Source organism: Pseudonaja textilis, chromosome 3 (assembly GCF_049901715.1).
Source record: "Pseudonaja textilis isolate UNSWEBS1 chromosome 3, rPseTex1.2, whole genome shotgun sequence".
NCBI classification, from domain to species: domain Eukaryota; kingdom Metazoa; phylum Chordata; class Lepidosauria; order Squamata; family Elapidae; genus Pseudonaja; species Pseudonaja textilis.
This window is the reverse complement of record NC_141992.1, coordinates 88175699-88192714: the sequence shown is the minus strand read 5'-3', so window position 1 is coordinate 88192714 and position 17016 is coordinate 88175699. Positions and strand designations below refer to the sequence as shown.

Sequence of the window (17016 nt, the reverse complement as noted above, 5' to 3'; positions counted from 1 at the left end):
GGGCGTTAGGGACCAGGTTGACTACCACTGGTATAGACTGAAAAGTGTTTTGAATGCCAATGTTATTATCTATTCCAAAATCTTATTCTGATTCCCTTTTCTGGAATCAGTGGAAATGTGAATGGGGAACATGGACAGGGCTGAAATGGGGTTATGAAGAACACTGTCAATAATAATAATAATAATAATAATAATAATAATAATAATAATAATAATAATAGGAAAGAAGAAAGGAAAGGAAAGAGCACTACAAAATTGAAGCCTTACATCAAAATTGTAATTCATCCAATACAGAGATCCCTGCAAGGATTATATAACTAAAACTGAACATAGTAAAAGCATAACTTTTGATATACTTTTATTTTTTTGAAGCCAAATTTAAATAATTCTCCTGAAACTAGCAGTCACCTTAACAGAAATGACACAAATTTTATGTTTTCAAGAAGTATTTCCTTCCTTAAAATGAAATCTCTACTTTTTGTTTTGGATGAAAACCTAAGTGTGCAATTAATTAATTGCAATTAATTTCATTGGATGAAGTGACTTTATCTATACTGCAGCTCCAGCAAAGATGTCCATAATGTGAGATCTGAGGCTCACGGGGTGGGAATTGATGGTTCTCAGGCAAGAGAGGAGCACTCTGTAAATGTATCACAGTTGTCCAAGGCCATTAAGGGAGATGACAAATACATTGTTGTTGTAAGCTGCCCAGATTTGTGTTCTAAGATGGATGGCCATATGGATCTTTTAAATTAACTTTAAGTTTATTTGGAAGGGCAGTAGGAAAAAGCCCACTGAGAATATACACAAGTATACACATTACAGTGGGCTTTCTGTCTGTTGGTAAGAGTTCATTCTTCTTGTCTGCAGTGAAGATTCTCATCTAGCTGAGCATTGTGAGTATTCTACTAAATGAAGCTGAGAAATTGTAGGAAGATTACACAGCTGGAGATTGGTGATTTTCAGCTCAATCTGTAAAGCTACCTGTATATCCCTGGATAAACTGTTGTAAAGCTAACAGTTTATCCCTGGAAGAACCAGGTTATGGAGAAAAGGGATTTTTGCCACAATGGTGTTTCCAAAGAAAAACCTTAAATCACAATTTGTATAACCCAATCTTATTCTTTGTCTACCCTCTCTACTTCAGATTTTTTTTTGTTTTTAGAAAAAACCCTTCAACATATTCCTGTAACTGAATTTACTGTCTATTGCCTATCTGCTAAAGTGGATAGGTTTTGTTGCTTGTTATAAAATGTGTATTTTTTCAAAGGTATTTTGGTTTCTAGTGATATGTTCTCATATTAGTATTCAGCCAGGCTCCAGAATTGCTTCAAATCAGAGGTGGTATTCAGCAGGTTCTGACCAGTTCTGGAGAACCAGTAGCGGAAATTTTGAGTAGTTCGGAGAACTGGCAAATACAACCTCTGACTGGAGATTTTACAGTATCCTTCCCTTGCCACACCCACCAAGCCATGCCCACAGAACTGGTAGTAAAAAAATTTGAATCCCACCACTGCTTCAAATCTTCCGGATTATTGTTGTATTTTGAGAAGAATAGAAATGTGCAAATAGGTTGAAGTTGCTCAACGTAATGTAACAAAAACATTTTTACCTTCAGGTTGTGCTTGCAAGTGAGTATTTCTGCCAGAACCCCACCCCCACCCCCACTCTTCATATTGAAAGTGACATAGAAATTTTATTTTTCAACAATCTAAGCTTCAAGAGTATACCTTCTTCTGTTTTGAACAGAACAGTTTTTTAAATGCTTCAGGACTGGTGAAGATAAATGCAATGAAAGAAAGACTAGCTTAATAGAACGTTGCAATCATAATTTCTGAAAGGGGAGAGTGTGATTAAACATCTGCAAGAGATGATGTGGCCTTGTGGCTTTTGCTACAGAGCAGAATGTTAAATCATAAATTTGAAGACTGTCCTTGCTCTCTGATTTGTAAAAGGGTTTGCGTCAGAGAGATGTTGGCACTTTAGCTGACCGAAAAAACACCTGTATCGTGCTTGAATAATACCAGAGATAAAAATAAAAGCTCTGGAATATAAAGAATCAGAGCAGCAGTAATGAGGAATAAGGCAGTGTGCAAGGTGATTTTTAGATAATGTGCCAATATAACTGGTATCCCTTCAGTGTTTTTTCATAGTCCCAAGGGAAACTGTCTTCTATTGTCCTAGAAGAGAAAAAGTACTGTGTTAGGTCCACAGAACGTTAAGTCAGTACAAAATAGTGCAGCTATAAATAATTGAAAGTCATGGTTAACAAAGCAAAGTTACCTCTTGGATTTTGGAAATCATTAGCAAGAATGTGCTTCTCTTTCTCTTTTGCAAGCATCATTTTCAGGGATTCATAAAAGTGTTTGGCCCTACTATTGTTGGAGGAATGGACCTCCATTGTGGTAGAATGCAACCATTTAATTAAAATTCTGAAACCTGGTCTATAGGTGCAATTCTTTAGTAAGGAGTGGAAAGGCTCTTGACAGGCACCAAATTCAACAAAATAGTCGAATTTGGACTGAAAATACATTTTATGTAGTGGTTATGTTTTCCTCCCTGTAAGTATAGTGTGAAAATATGTGCTTCTTGTTATGGATCGGTGCTTGTTTGATTACACTTCAGATGGCATTTGGCAATTTTTTGTCTCTTTTATGGACTTTGTATGCAGTGCCAGGCAAATCATACTGTAGTCTGACAAAGGAAAAGAGGGAAGAATTGATGTCAAACGAGGCAAGGAGAATGAGAGTCTGTTCTTGTAACTCTCATCTCAATCACAAACTATGGATTTATTTTGAACATGGGAATGAGTTAAAATAGGTCATTTTAGTTCAGTATATGAATTTCTGCTTTATTTGAAAAAATAATAATAAAAAACCCCCTGTTAGATACTAGAGAAGATACCACCATTTTTTAAAAAAAAAATATGCCTGGTTGCAATGCAGTCTAATCATTGCTGTATAATATGTTCTCTGACCAACTGATGGCCCTATTATCCATGAGTTTATTCCTTTTCCAAATTCCTTTATGTCTGGGAGGGAGTCCTGCTATATAGCTGGAGATGTGCAGCTATGTTGCTTCTCATGTCAGGTCTCTGTGTCTGAATTGTATGACACAACAAGAGAGCAGATGAGACAAGCTGTCAGTCAGCCACACTGCCCTTTGAAGGAAGACCACTGGGGTTGGGTGGGCAGAGAAGATGCTGCAAATGGGCTGTGAAGTTTACATACAGTGCCCACTGTTAAACAGATTACCTCTAATGAAGTGTCTAATGCTCAGGCTATCTCAGTCTAATTCTCACTGGCAGTTCATTTCTCAACTGCCAAAAAACCCTACCACCCTCTGGCCCTCTCTCGCCACTCTGGCCGCCAAACACAGAGAGGTGCCCGGTCTTAATAAAGCCAGACAGTGTGTGATCTGACATGCAAATGTAGGTCATTGCATATGTAAATGTGTGATTACAAACCTGCATGCCAAAACACATTAGGGAGACTTTGCTCTCAGCAGGCGGCTGTCACACTGCCTTAGTAGTTCATGCTAATGTTTGTCAAGTTGTTGTGCAGACAGAGGATGCAATTCGCTATTCCAATTTTGAAATATATGCTGGTTAAACAACCTCAGAAATACTCCAAACTTAATGAAGCTACATCCCGTTTCTCTGTAGCCTGAGCATTTGAATAATAAGAGAGAGCTCCCCAAGTTTGAATGTATTTCTCTAACTGCTAAGGCTGAATTTGTTAAACCTGCATAGGCGCTTGGAATATGTTTTTTCCTGAATTGTTACGCTGCCATTCCTATCAAAGCAGCTCCATGTTTGGTCTCTGCTTCATCTGGTGAATATTTTTGATTGTGGGGCTGAGTAACCAAGCAATGAGTCAAAAGTTGATTTTTAGTAGCTGTTGAAATTTTAAAGGGAGTATTTTTGTTCCCAAATCATTTTGAATTGCTACACTTTTTTGGGAGGGGAACAATATAAACTGTAGAAATGAGAAAATTGTTGTTCTCCTCCAGATCTTTTTGCTGTTGTTATTTCAATTTAGACTATTGTATTTAGTGGACAAATCTGTAAAACTTTAATGTACAAACAGTATACAGTATAATAGAACAGAGTACAGCCTGGAGCAGCTTGGACCTCAGGGACCACCAAACTCATAATTTTAGATCCCAGGGACCACTAACCGGTTCTGTGGGCGTGTCCTAAATTGTAGGTGTGGCTTGGTGGTCATGTGACTGGCTGGGCATGGCTTGTATATAAATATTATAAATATTTATATAAATATTGAATTTTTTATAAAAAAAGAGCAACTTTTACTCAAAATCAGGCAAAGCAGGGAGGCAGATTGAGTTCCTCACAGAATCACAGATTCATTCAGAGATCTATCTATCTGCCATTGGCTAGCTCAGTCTGTCACATAAAATTTGCTTGCAAGCAACCTCATAAAATTAACTCACAACACACCATGCATGTAAATATTGATTTTTTTATTTAAAAAAGAACAACTTTTACCCAAAAGCAGGCAAAGCAGGCAGGCAGATTGAGTTGCTCACAAAATCACAGATTCATTCAGAAATCTATCTGCCATTGGCTAGCTCAGTCTGTCAGATAAAATTTGCTAGCAAGCACACTCATAAAATTTGCTAGCAAGCAAACTCATAAAATTTGCTAGCAAGGAAACTCACAAAATTAACTCACAACACACCATGTATGTAAATATTGATTTTTTTATTAAAAAAGCAACTTTTATCCAAAATCAGGCAAAGCAAGCAGATTGAGTTGCTCACAGAATCATTCAGTGATCTATCTATCTGCCATTGGCTAGCTCAGTCTCTCAAATTTGCTTGCCGTGAATCTGTTCTGAATTTGCTTGCAAGCAAACCTTCAGTCCTAAGGGAGGTTTGGCTGTGCTTAGCTAGAAAGCAAAAAATCCAACCATTTCCTGCTTCCTAGCTAATCTAAATCTCCCGGCAGAGCAGAACAGATGATGGTCGGAAAAAGGAAAAATAGCAGTTTAGCAGACAAGTTTGTTGGGTAAGGAGTGAGTGGGTGGGGAGGGTTCCCGCGGGTCATGTGGGCTGAGCAGCCTTGTCTTTCTACATAGCCTGGATTAATTGCTTTGGGGGGGTGTTCTGGGGGTGAAATTTCTCTGCATCCCACCAAAATTTCCTCATGGCCCACCAGTGGGCCGCAGCCCACCGGTTGGCAACCGCTGGTCTGGAGTATTATCTTACTGATTGTCTTGCCTTGTATATATATAAAATGTCAGCTGTGTATTAATCAAGTGTGTGTCTTTTTAAATAGTAAATTGTAAAAGAACATCAAGAATGGAAGCGGAGGAAAACTAGAGTCTAATATTGTGCTTTTCTTCTTGATTTTGTTTAAAGCAGTACAGTAGGGGTTACTAAATTGATCTCTTTCATAATGTTTTCACACAGGTTCTGATTGTGGTTCAGTAAATATTCCATGTATTTGTATCAGTTATGAGTTAAACTTTTAGTTTTTTCTCTCGAGTAATGAAACACTATGCTGGTTTTTATCTCTCCTTCATATTTTTTTCTTCATCTGCTGTAGCCCGAAAGAAACTTCTCTTCTGAATGTAAGACCTATATAAACAATATTAAACTGATCAATAGATGAACATCCATCCATCTATCTAATCTCCAAGCCAGACACATGTCTGGCATCCTCAGATATTTAGGTCAGTTTCCATTAAGCGCACCCAACATGGCAAATAGCAAGGAATGGTAACTGAAAAGATCAAGAGGCACCTTTACCTTCCATGTTGTCCTTAAGTGTAATGTGTAACAAAACACATTTTCATCAAATCATAAAGTTGGAAAGGATTTCAGAGGCATCTAATCAAACCCCCTGCGTAGTGCAAGAACCACTAGAACAGTTTTTAAAACATGATAGCATAGCTTTAGTTTAAAGATCTCCAATTAACAAGAACTTACCATTTCATATGGCACCTTATTGTACTGGTTCACGACTACATTCTTATGAAATACTTAAGCAGCCTTGTAACATAATTGAGAGCTGAAAGAGACTGACTTGAGACTATCTGGTGAACTCCATGATTGATTTGGAACTTGTACTCCCTTTCCCTGCTCATAACCATTATTCTTGCCTCTTAGGACTGTGAAGACCAAAGCTAGTTTCTTAAATTGAACCTGAAAAGGATGCAGTAAGCATTCCATTGTTAACATAGACGTGTTTGTCTATTTAAAAAGATAGCTGGAATTGTAGATCTTTAAGTGGGAAATTACTGATACTTAGAATTCATTTTTAAAATTAGATATATTATCTCAAGTATGTATATAATATTCCCATTTCTCAAGTGAGCATTTCAAACTCAGAACAAACACTGCTTAGTGTTTTTCAAGTACCCACATCAGTATAGCTGCCAGTAAAGAGAATTTCCTTGTTCCTGCCACTACATGCAAGTTTACCTTTTCATGAATATATCCCCTCCCACATTTATTTTTCTGGAGTTAATATTCAGAACACCTGGCTCCACTGGAGATAAAAGAAAGTTTATTTGTTTGTTTTTGTTTCTTGGCCTGCAGAAAGCCTTACGACCTGACATGGGCTACAATACTTTAGCCAATTTTCGGATAGAAAAGAAGATTGGCCGCGGACAGTTTAGTGAAGTCTACAGAGCTACATGCTTGTTGGATGGTGTTCCAGTAGCTTTAAAAAAAGTGCAGGTAAGCATCTTTAGGAAGTGAAAAACATCTCTCTGTCGGTTCTGATATGGTTGCTTAAATATTATTTGGTGTATAAATTTAATTCTTTCCAAGCATTATCACTTAGAATCAGTTCTGATTGAAGAACCACAAATGCTTCATAAACAGTAAACGAACAAATAAATGCTAGGTTGTGATAACATCATAAAGTGATTATCAGCAAAGTCTTTCCTTTTTAAAGAAGCACTTAGGTTATCAGCATTAAATATGTTCAATCTAATATTCATAACATTTTATACTGGAATTAATTAAAATTGCACTGTGCTATGGAACTTTTCCAGTTCATATGGCTTTTCTTTGCAGCTGCCACATGCACAAAAAAGGTACAGCTGCTTTAAGAGCTATATCTACGCTCCTGCTTGTTCAAAGCAAGAATCCAAAGCATTAGAGATGCCTAGAAATTATATCTCAACTCAACATCATGTGCAATCATTGTGAGAAATTCTACCTACAATGAGAACATTTTATTACTTCTCTGTTCATTATGGGGCTGCAGCTGTCAAGTAAACTTGCTTTATTCTCACTAATATTGTTTAGAAAATGAGATCTAATGAATGCCGATAGCAGGTAAATGCCTGGCAAATGCTATGAAATGGATAGAAAAGAAGGATGATATAATCTTCTATCAATAAAGCCAGACTATGAACTCAAGTAAGAAATTGACCCTTCTACACTGCTATCCAACTTTCTGCTGATAACCATGGTGTTTTGTGATACTAAGACATTGGTGTCAATAAAATTTTTCCAACATATTTGCAGTTGCAGACTAAACCGAATGAGGCAAGATTTGTAGAGAATCAAGCCTAAGATTGTTGGAACAGGTTCTTGCACTACCAAATACGTAGATGAAGGTGTCAGGAATTAAGCCTTTTCTCCTAGATAAGAAGATTGTGTGGATATGTAGGTTAAGAGGGAGAACAAAAGCACAATGATTCCCACCTCCCTTTTCCAAATTTAGGTTGCCTTTTCCACCCTTTCTACTTAATATTTACAAAATATTGTCAGTGTTTCTTTGGTTTTTTTGTATTAATTTTTTTCTAAGTCCTATGTGCTGTCATGTGGTATACTGTGACAGATCATGATAGAATTTGGACAGGATGGTTATATAACTTAATCTCACTGTTTTTCTAGACAAGTTTATTTAACAAAGGCTGTTCACTTCTTAAATGGAATTGTTAGCCTGATGCTCATCAGGAAGTCTCTAGATCAATAGAGCGTCCTTAAGGCTTAATTCTTAATCATTTTTGGGTAAGTCATGTTTCAAAGTCCCTTTCTCCTCTCCCTTTCTTTTTTTAAAGTTGTCTGACCAAGTTAAATAAATCCTTTTATTGAGGAGCAGCAGAAGATGGCGAAGAGGAGAAAGTAGGGTACAATAGTGTTAAATCATCCCATAAATGAGTCAGAAAGAGAACTGCCAAAGTAAACTCAGTGTTGTATGTTTACTAAACTATTTTTAAGCTTAAGAGCTTAGCAGGATTGTGAATCACCTAGTAACAGAAACAAAAAAAAAGTTTAATGTTTGTTGCTCTCTGTACACTGTGGCAGGTTTTAGTATGCTTGGTCTACCCAGGAACTTAGCCAGAAACCGCCTTGTATTTTATATCCTAGGGAATTGTGTGTTTTCTTCCATTTACTTCCATGTTTTTCTCAGAAGGTGCTAACTAAGGGTTGCTTTTATCCTGGAGCAAGATTAATTATTTATTTTATGTTGTCAGAGAGTTGCCTCTTGAGGATTGCAATGATCTTAAGAAAGATAATAATAATTTCATAAAATTAATGCCTTGCCATTTTATTTTAATGTTTGGCAACTATTGTATGGTTTATGTATTTCTAGCAATGGGGTTTGCTATATCATTTTACATTCCTATTAGATTGTGTCACCTTCCTTAAAAAAACCTAATTAATATTGTTTAATTTTAAGATTCTAACACTTACATTATGAAAGATTGGATTGTAACCTGTACATTCTAATAAAAAGGCCATTGCTCTTTGAAATTAAATATCTATGACTTTACAGGAGTGCTTCTATGTAAGGTATTTCCAAAAAAATAATCTATAGATTAATTGATTTACATTATCTTCTTCAAAAGTTGAAGCTTAAATTAGCTCATTGGATTAAGAGAAATAAATTATGGATTTGAAAATGAAGATGACTATGCATTTTAGCCTCTTTAGAACTACTTCTAACTACAGTACAATGTGTTGCTTCTTTGTCTAACTAATTTACTGTACACTTAATATGTAAATAGCAAGGAGTCATCTTTTCATTCCCTGAAATACTGCCATGTTATTTTGCAGTGTCTTGTTTGGCTTGTCTTTTTCCTATTGTCTCTCATAGAGAGATAGCCAATTAGCTTCTGTTGTGCTCTTCCCTCAGTGCATTAGACTCTTTGGAGGCTAATGCTGTTTGTATTTTATGCAGATATTAAAATCTGGAAATATCTGAAATCCTAATGTTATTATGAGTATATGTTGGTGAAATGGATATCTGATTTGCTTCTAACTTGGTCGATATATATTTGTTTTCATTTAAAAAAATATGAAGGTCATTCAGTAGCTGTAGCAGCATTTTCTCTGGAGTTTGGCTTTTAAGAGCCTTGCATGGTAAAATATACACAAAAGTTACCTTGACAAGAAAATATTTTTATATAGTTTTATTATTATTGCATAGAATGCACTATTGCATCCTAATTATGTTGCCTGCCAGCAGTTCTATTCTCATAAACTCAATTGACTCAGCCTTCCATTCTTCCGAGGCCAGTAAAATGAGGACCCAGATTGTTGGGGGAGGGCTGTAGAGCACTATGAAGTGGTATATAAGTCTAACTGCTATTGCTACTTTATTTGTTTTTAATTGCTTGAGTTATTATATATTCTGGTTATTTCTTCTTAAGACCTTTGAAGATGCAAAGTAAGCACAGTTAATTGGTGGGTTGCCTCTACTAGTGCTGTGACTATAGTTCCTAACATTCCCAACATAACTATGATTTCTATAGCAGTCTTAAAGCTTTTTAATTGTGGAAGCCAAACAGCAGGATCACAGTTCACCAGCTCAAATCCCCCAGCAACTAAGACTAACCTGAGCACAACCAAGCCCCCACCTGAACAGAACACGCCTCCAGCCAATCAGAACACGCCCAACCCCCCAACCAATCAGAACACAGCCAAACCCCCTACCAATGTGAACACACCCCCACCCAATCAGAACACAGCCAAGCCCCCACCCAATTAAGTCACACCCCCACTAGCAGTTAAAAGGAAGAAGCAGCTGCAAGCTCACATCACTCTGAGAAGCACAGAGCCGAAGACAGAAGCCTGAAGATGATGAATGAGACTTCATCGAAACGTTGCCTAGATACTTCCAATCTTACGCGGGAGAAAACCCGAATAACCAAAGATCCATATATGTTTATATATATAAATATATATATAAATATATATATAAATATATATAAATATAAAACTGGGCTAGGTTTAGATCCAATTAAAGTTTATATCCTACAAAAGATTAGATTCCAAACTAAACATATAATCTAGTAACTCAGAACTCCTGCTTTTAAACTGTATATTTGCTTGGATATCTGCTATTCATCCAACATGACAAGATTGCCACGGAACCCAAAATAAATACCCTCTCAATTCTCTTTACTTTTCACTGCAAAAGTATTTCACTCTGTCTAAGCCATTCTTCATGATAAATTTCTCCTTTTTCTGAGTCTTTATTTCCATAGATCGTTAACTATTTTTTTTCTCACACAAAACCTATACTAAAATAGTTTTCCTCTTTGAATCATTTCAGGAATGTAATAAGAACTTTCTATTTTTCACAAATTCCCATAGTCACATTACCTAATACTCAAGGATCTTGTCGTTAATGTTTTATGGACCTAGGAACTGTTATTCCACACTGGAGAGATAATGAAACAAATATTCAACCATCAGATTACATTCTTATATCAAATTGTGTTGGTTTTTACAAGCTCTTCATCCTTTGCCTCCTTCATGGTTTTCAGAAAGTTATAAGTTTGGCTTTTAAACTCATGCAGGAAATTATAATAAATGGTGATACCTATTTTAAGGGTGTCAAGATTAACCTCAAAAGTATTTAAAACTCCTTTCTGGCTGATAAAGAAGTGAGAAAAGTGGATGTACTTGGCTGGTCAGTAGGTTGGGATAATTAGAATCTCTGATGAAACCAGGAACGTAGTCTTATTAATAATGTTTAATGGGATTTTCTACAGTAAATCAATCAACTTCTTTTAAATAATAATCTGACCTTTGGATTTATCCCAAGGCAATCAATTTAATCTGTCCAAGCTCCTGTGTGTTGCTTGGTCAAACCTGAAAAAAAATTCTCAATATTCCTTTAATTTCTACAAGTCCAATATAATCATTTTAGTTTTATTATTCAATCTCTTAATGCTAAAGTGTACTCATTTTTTTAACTTCAATCACATAGCTCCCTCCTTTAAATCTTATCAGTCAAAAATACTGAAAATAGCGTAAGGGAGGCAACACTTGAATATGGCTTCAGTTTTTGAAAAATAACATTTTTCAAAATTTTTATGCTTGGTTTTTGAAAAATAATATTCTCTTGCTTCTCAGTTTTTGCGGGCATCTCTTAATGCATAAGACACAGTGTATTGGTATTAGTCATCACTGGCTTACATTCTTCAAACAGTCTGTTCACTTTAATCAAAATCCTAATATCCCAGCAACTTAACACATCACAAGTTCCTCACCAGAATAGGTCTGTTCTCTGTGTGTGTGCTTTGGAGGCTAAACAAATTGCATTTAAGCACATGAAAGTAATTTTATCTGTTTTTCATAATCCCAGATAAAGCCACAGTGGCTTGGAGATTAATTATAATTAAAAATGATTTGTGGTTTTGCCAAAAATAATACCTCTCCCTCCCCAACTGCTTGTAGTATAACAGAAGAAGCATTCATTTGTGCTTTTATTTGCTTCTGAATAGCTTCTATCCATGTTTGCTTTGGCCTGATTTGTATTAGAGATCCTAAAGGATGAGGAAGTTTCTCCAACTTTGCGTGAAGAAACTCAGCTGCAGAAGTAAGATCTCTCAGGTTCACAAAGCTGGAATCTGGTAAGATGTTGAAGCTGCTGGAAAAGTCAGAAATGACCTGAAAGCAATGAAGAGGGCAAGTCCAGAGGCCAGAGCGATAGCCTAAAGTCATAACTGAAGTGACAGGGTGAATATAGTCATTCTGCAACCTCTAGAGAAGGCACTGGGAAATAGATCCTCAGGAGAAGTTTCAAACCTTTCCTGCACCCCAGGCTGCTCAGCTGAGGCATAAAACTCCCATTCATGCAGCAAAGAAAAGGTAAACCCCCCAATTATTTCCTGACAATTCTGCTGTTATAAGGCAGATGGAAGTGCTGAGAAGACAAGATTTAAACCTCCACAAAGTGGTTCTTGCTCTGCTGTGAAGGTTTCTCTAGGACAGTGATTCTCAGCTTTTAATATTAAATCATTAGAAATCACATGGGCCCTTCCAGGGTCCCATTAAGATACACATAAAACGTTCAAATGGGAAGGAAATATATATTTATATAGGAATGTTTTTACATGTATTAGTTATGGTAAGGTTTTAGAAGAGAAATGCAATACGGGTAGTCCTCGACTTACAACCACAATTGAGCCCACAATTTATGTTGCTATGTGGGAAATTGGTTAAGTGAGTTTTCCCCCATTGTGTGACTTTTCTTGCCGTATTTGTTATTACTGCAGTTGTTAAATTAGTAGTGCTGTTAAGTGAATCTGGCTTTCCCCATTGACTTTGTGGTCAGAAGGTCACAAAAGGAGATCACATGACCCAGGGACACTACAGCTGTCATAAATATGAACCGGTTGTCAACCAGCCAAATGTAAATGACATGACTGTGGGGGATGTTGCAATGGTCATAAGTGTGAAAAATGGTCATGTCACCTTTTTCAGTGCTGTTGTAACTCCAAATGGTCACTAAACAAACTCTTGTAAGTCAAGGACTACCGGTAATACTCAGATTGGATCCTGCAACATTATCCTGGGACATGTATATTTGCCTTCATTCATACAATAATACTGTTCACAATGCAATTGTATTTGTAGAATGATGAGTGAAAGACACAGTAATGCATTTGTCACTATAGGAACAGTCTTCTGTAATAGCACTAGTGTCAGCTTTGAAATCCTTATTCATTGCTGCCGCATACCTTGAGAAAGTGGGAGGGGGTGATTTTAATTGAGTAGCTCTTAGTAGACAAAGTAGAATTCTTTTGTTAGTTCAAGGTCAAAGAGTGTGGCACAGGGAAAAAGGAACTTACTTCGGGATTGGTTCATGTGATGTGATGATGAGAGAAAAGGGGATGGTTTGTAATTTGGGACATTGTGGGAGGTCCGGGAAACTTTTCGTTTTGGAATTCCACAGATGTACCAGGTGCTATTCTAATAAAGGTACTTTTGAGATTATGCTTGTCTCGGAATTACTGATTGGAATGGAGGTTCCTGGAACGCTGACAACTAGCACTTAGGCTTATATACTACTTCACAGTGCTTTACAGCCATCTCCACATAGCTTACAGAGTCAGCATATTGCCCTCAACAATCTGCATCCTCATTTTGCCAATCTTGGAAGTCAAGTCTGGATCTGCTGGCAGCCAGCAGAATTAGCCTGCAATACTTCAGTACTGCATTGTAATCATCGTGCCACCTACCCCACCCCCACCCCCCATGATTCAAATAATCAGAGAAAGTAAACCTGTTGAGAAAGCAATTTGATTTTAGTTCTTAAGCTCAAATTTTTCCAGTCTTTGATCCCAAGAAATGCTGAATCCCTTTGCCTTAGTAATCAGTTGCATGAAAAATGACATTTGAATTTCATGTTTTACACTTTTCTGTGCTGCCTGAGGACTAGAAAAAGAGAAGAGGGGGACAAGTGCCCTCTTTTTGTGCTTGTTTTCTAATGGCATTTTTATTTAATTTTTATTCGTGGTTTGAGACCATATTCAATACTTTTCCTATTTTCCGTACAACAACTCTATGATGCAGTTTGTGTTCAGAGAGAATAACTGGCTCAAAATCAATCAGCTATGCCTAAAAAAAGGACTAGAACAGTCTCCAAGCATCTAATCAAGAGATTCTAGTATCCTTCATTGGCCTCAGATGTATATATTGATAATACTTCATCTTGACTTTGTGATTGCGTAGAGTGGGGAGAGAACCAAGCACAGACTGACTCCCATAATACCAGCAACGATTAGACTTGTCCATTCAAATAGGAGCAGAATCATAAAATAATGCTCCCAAATCCCAGTACTGTCAATAGTCTAGAATGTCATGGTCAAAACATTTGAAGAACACTGAGACAGCAAGACAAAGATGACCATGCTCTTTCCACCCAGATTCCTCCATCCAAATCTCAAGTTATTCATGAAAACAACCAGGGCCATTTCTATCGCCCAAAATTTATGCCTGAATACTGATGTCTCCTTGCAATACCTTTTATCCTCAAAAATTTCCCACCAAAGGGAAGGTTGGAGATAGGATTGTAGATCACAAGTCAAAATGGATTTAGGCAGGTCTCTTGAACAGCAGGTAGACTAGCAAATGCCTCCTTCAAAGCTGCTGAAACAATCTCCTGTCTCAAAATCATGTTGCCTCTCACCTGCCTATCACCTGGCTTCAGCTACTTATGTCTAGGTAGTTTAATCTACCTGTGACAGAGCCTACTCACAAAGAGGCCTGTCAATCTCCTCAAATTTAAAGTCCCGCCTCAACATTGGAAGATGCCTCTGTCACCTTATCAAATTCTATCTACTTGGCTTTTTACTAATTTTTTCCCATGAAGTAGTCAGGCAAACAGTTGCAAGTTACACAAATCAGGTCTTTCCACCCAACATTTCCTTAAGGGTTTAACAAGAATAGATTAATGAATAATTTCACACAGAAGACATTAAACTCACTCAGATAGATAGTTTATGTGATTCCATAACCAGCCCCGTAGTGAGATCAAGCAGTTGGAAAGAGAAGGTGTTGTACATATGGGGGAATGCACAATAGCAGCAACCCCAACTTGTTCAGTCCCCGATCCAACCTCACAAGTATGGCCTCAACACTCAACAAGGTGTAGAATAGCGGTCCTCCCAACTCTTGGACACACAGCTTGAGATTTCTACTCCTGTCTTAGGGTCATGATTTTAAGCACCAATCCTAAGGTCATGACTTTTTAAAGTACCACTTAAAACCTAGCCAAACAAATACAGTGAATACTGCTTTATCATTAGCTTGTCAGATTTTGGTGCACACACCAAGGCTGCCCTCTTGTGTTCATGTTCATTACAGATGAGATTAAATTTACTACAAAGAGACTGGGCGATCAAAAGCATTGATGGGAACCTAGAGCACTCAGTATTTTGGATATCTGATTCAAAAAATAACATAGTGTAGGTGACCTGAAGTATAGAACGATGCCAAATTCCTAATCTCTCCTACTTTGGACTGACTTACCTCCAACTTTTACTATACTTATCCTTTTCCATTGTTTCCATTGTCCTCTTCTCACTCCCTGACTCCCTAGCCTCCTTCATAATCCAACAGTGTCAGATACAACACCCAACTAAGATTCAGTTGCAGCTAAAAAAAACAGGTCTGACTATCCCACCTGCTACCAATACAATAATCTTCCCAAATCCCATCATTCACCCAACCCCCACCAATCTGCAGCTGACTCTCATCCACTTAGGTGGTGTGTGTGTGTGTGTGTGTGTGTGTGTTGGAGCCTCCCTGTCTATTTTCACACTCCAATTTGCTGACTCTCATCCCAAGAGCAAGCAAGTCTGTCTCTGCTCTCTCTGGCTTCTCTGTTTGTTTAGTGTCGTTTCCGCTGTTGCTTGCCCCAGTAGGATTATAGGCACTAAAAGCTAAGGGTGTGTATGCAGGAACTATATTGATAGGGATCTTAGTACATCTAGTACTTAAATGGCAAACTTGTATGCAGCAGGGCATATGTCTTGCTGTGAAAAAAGAATTGCATGCATGGAAGCAATTCACAGACTCTTCCAGTTAGACTAGAATGTCCTTAGCATGCCTCTTTTCTACCACTCAAGATAATCAAGAATTATTGTAAAATAAACATTAAGAGGAGTCCATTGCTGCTGACTAACAAATTTACGTACAGTCATTAGAATGAAATAATTGCAATGGGCTAATAAGCCAATGTACATCAGTCTGGATTGAAACACCACTTAGTAATGATAATTCAGATACCCATAGGATCTAATATTCATTAGATGCTATCTAAATGGGAAAAACCACTATTTGTCACAGGTTCTTTTTAAACTATAAACCCTGGACAACTCGGATTTCATCTCTCCCTATAAGGAATGGGATGATGTCTTATTTTGGAAAAATATCCAAAGAACAAAATTGAAACACACAAATATACTTTACAAAATCTTTTTATGTCTGTTGTCTTCTATACTCTGTTTCAACTATGCATTGTTCTCCATTCTTTATTTTATTATTATACTCTATAACTTGTAGTTCTGTGCTATAATATGCAATGTTTATTATACTGCTACTATTAACCAGTATACAACAGTGTTTTAACTTTTACAAACCTTGGTTTGTCTTTAAATTCCCTCCCCACCATGTTTTCTCTTGTTCTTCTTAACTAATGGGCAGTAGGTAAAGCCCTTGCACCTTCCCAATGTTGGGCTTGGTTTGGCTGCACCTCTTTATTTTCCTCTAGACCTTTCAGTCACTGTGTGAGTTGGGCGGCCATATAAATTTAAGAAATAAATAAAATAAACTCCTTTTACCTGCTTTCTTTGAGTGCTGGTTCAGAACTTGCAAACCATGCAACATCTCCTCCAACATCTGTTTCAAGGCTGTAGATTTTATAAGGAATTCTGCTATGCTGGGGAGAAGGTTCAAATAAGAGAGGTGGGCACACAGTGGGTGCCTGCAGTTTTCTTAGCATCATATTGGAATTTGTGGGAATTCTGCAAGATGCTTTTGCCTTTTAGTAATTTACCTTTTATGAACTGATGTGCATAGCTATAGCTTTCAAGTTGGGTAGATGAAATTAAGATTGTTCTACTTTGTGAAGAAAAGTTACTTTTTCAAGTTGTTTTCTATAATCTATTTGTAAACTCCATGTTGTATAATTTGTACAACATAAGACTTAGGTGTTAACAAATAATAAAATAATTTGTTTAATTAATATTGCATCACAGTTTTGAAAGTGAGAAGACACTGGAGTAAATTCAG

The 17016-nt window shown here is 37.0% G+C and overlaps 1 protein-coding gene across 3 annotated transcripts in view; it reads left to right on the top strand.

Moving 5' to 3' along the window:
* NEK7 (NIMA related kinase 7) overlaps window positions 1-17016 on the top strand; it is a 62061-nt gene that overhangs the window by 5798 nt on the left and 39247 nt on the right. For 2 of the 3 annotated variants that reach the window (XM_026700459.2, XM_087930306.1), the window contains exon 3: window positions 6565-6705. In XM_026700459.2, coding sequence (XP_026556244.1) covers window positions 6565-6705 — 141 coding nt within the window. Of the gene's footprint in view, window positions 1-4885; window positions 5030-6564; window positions 6706-17016 lie in introns of those variants that run through there. The other variant, XM_087930308.1, reaches the window with a different exon arrangement.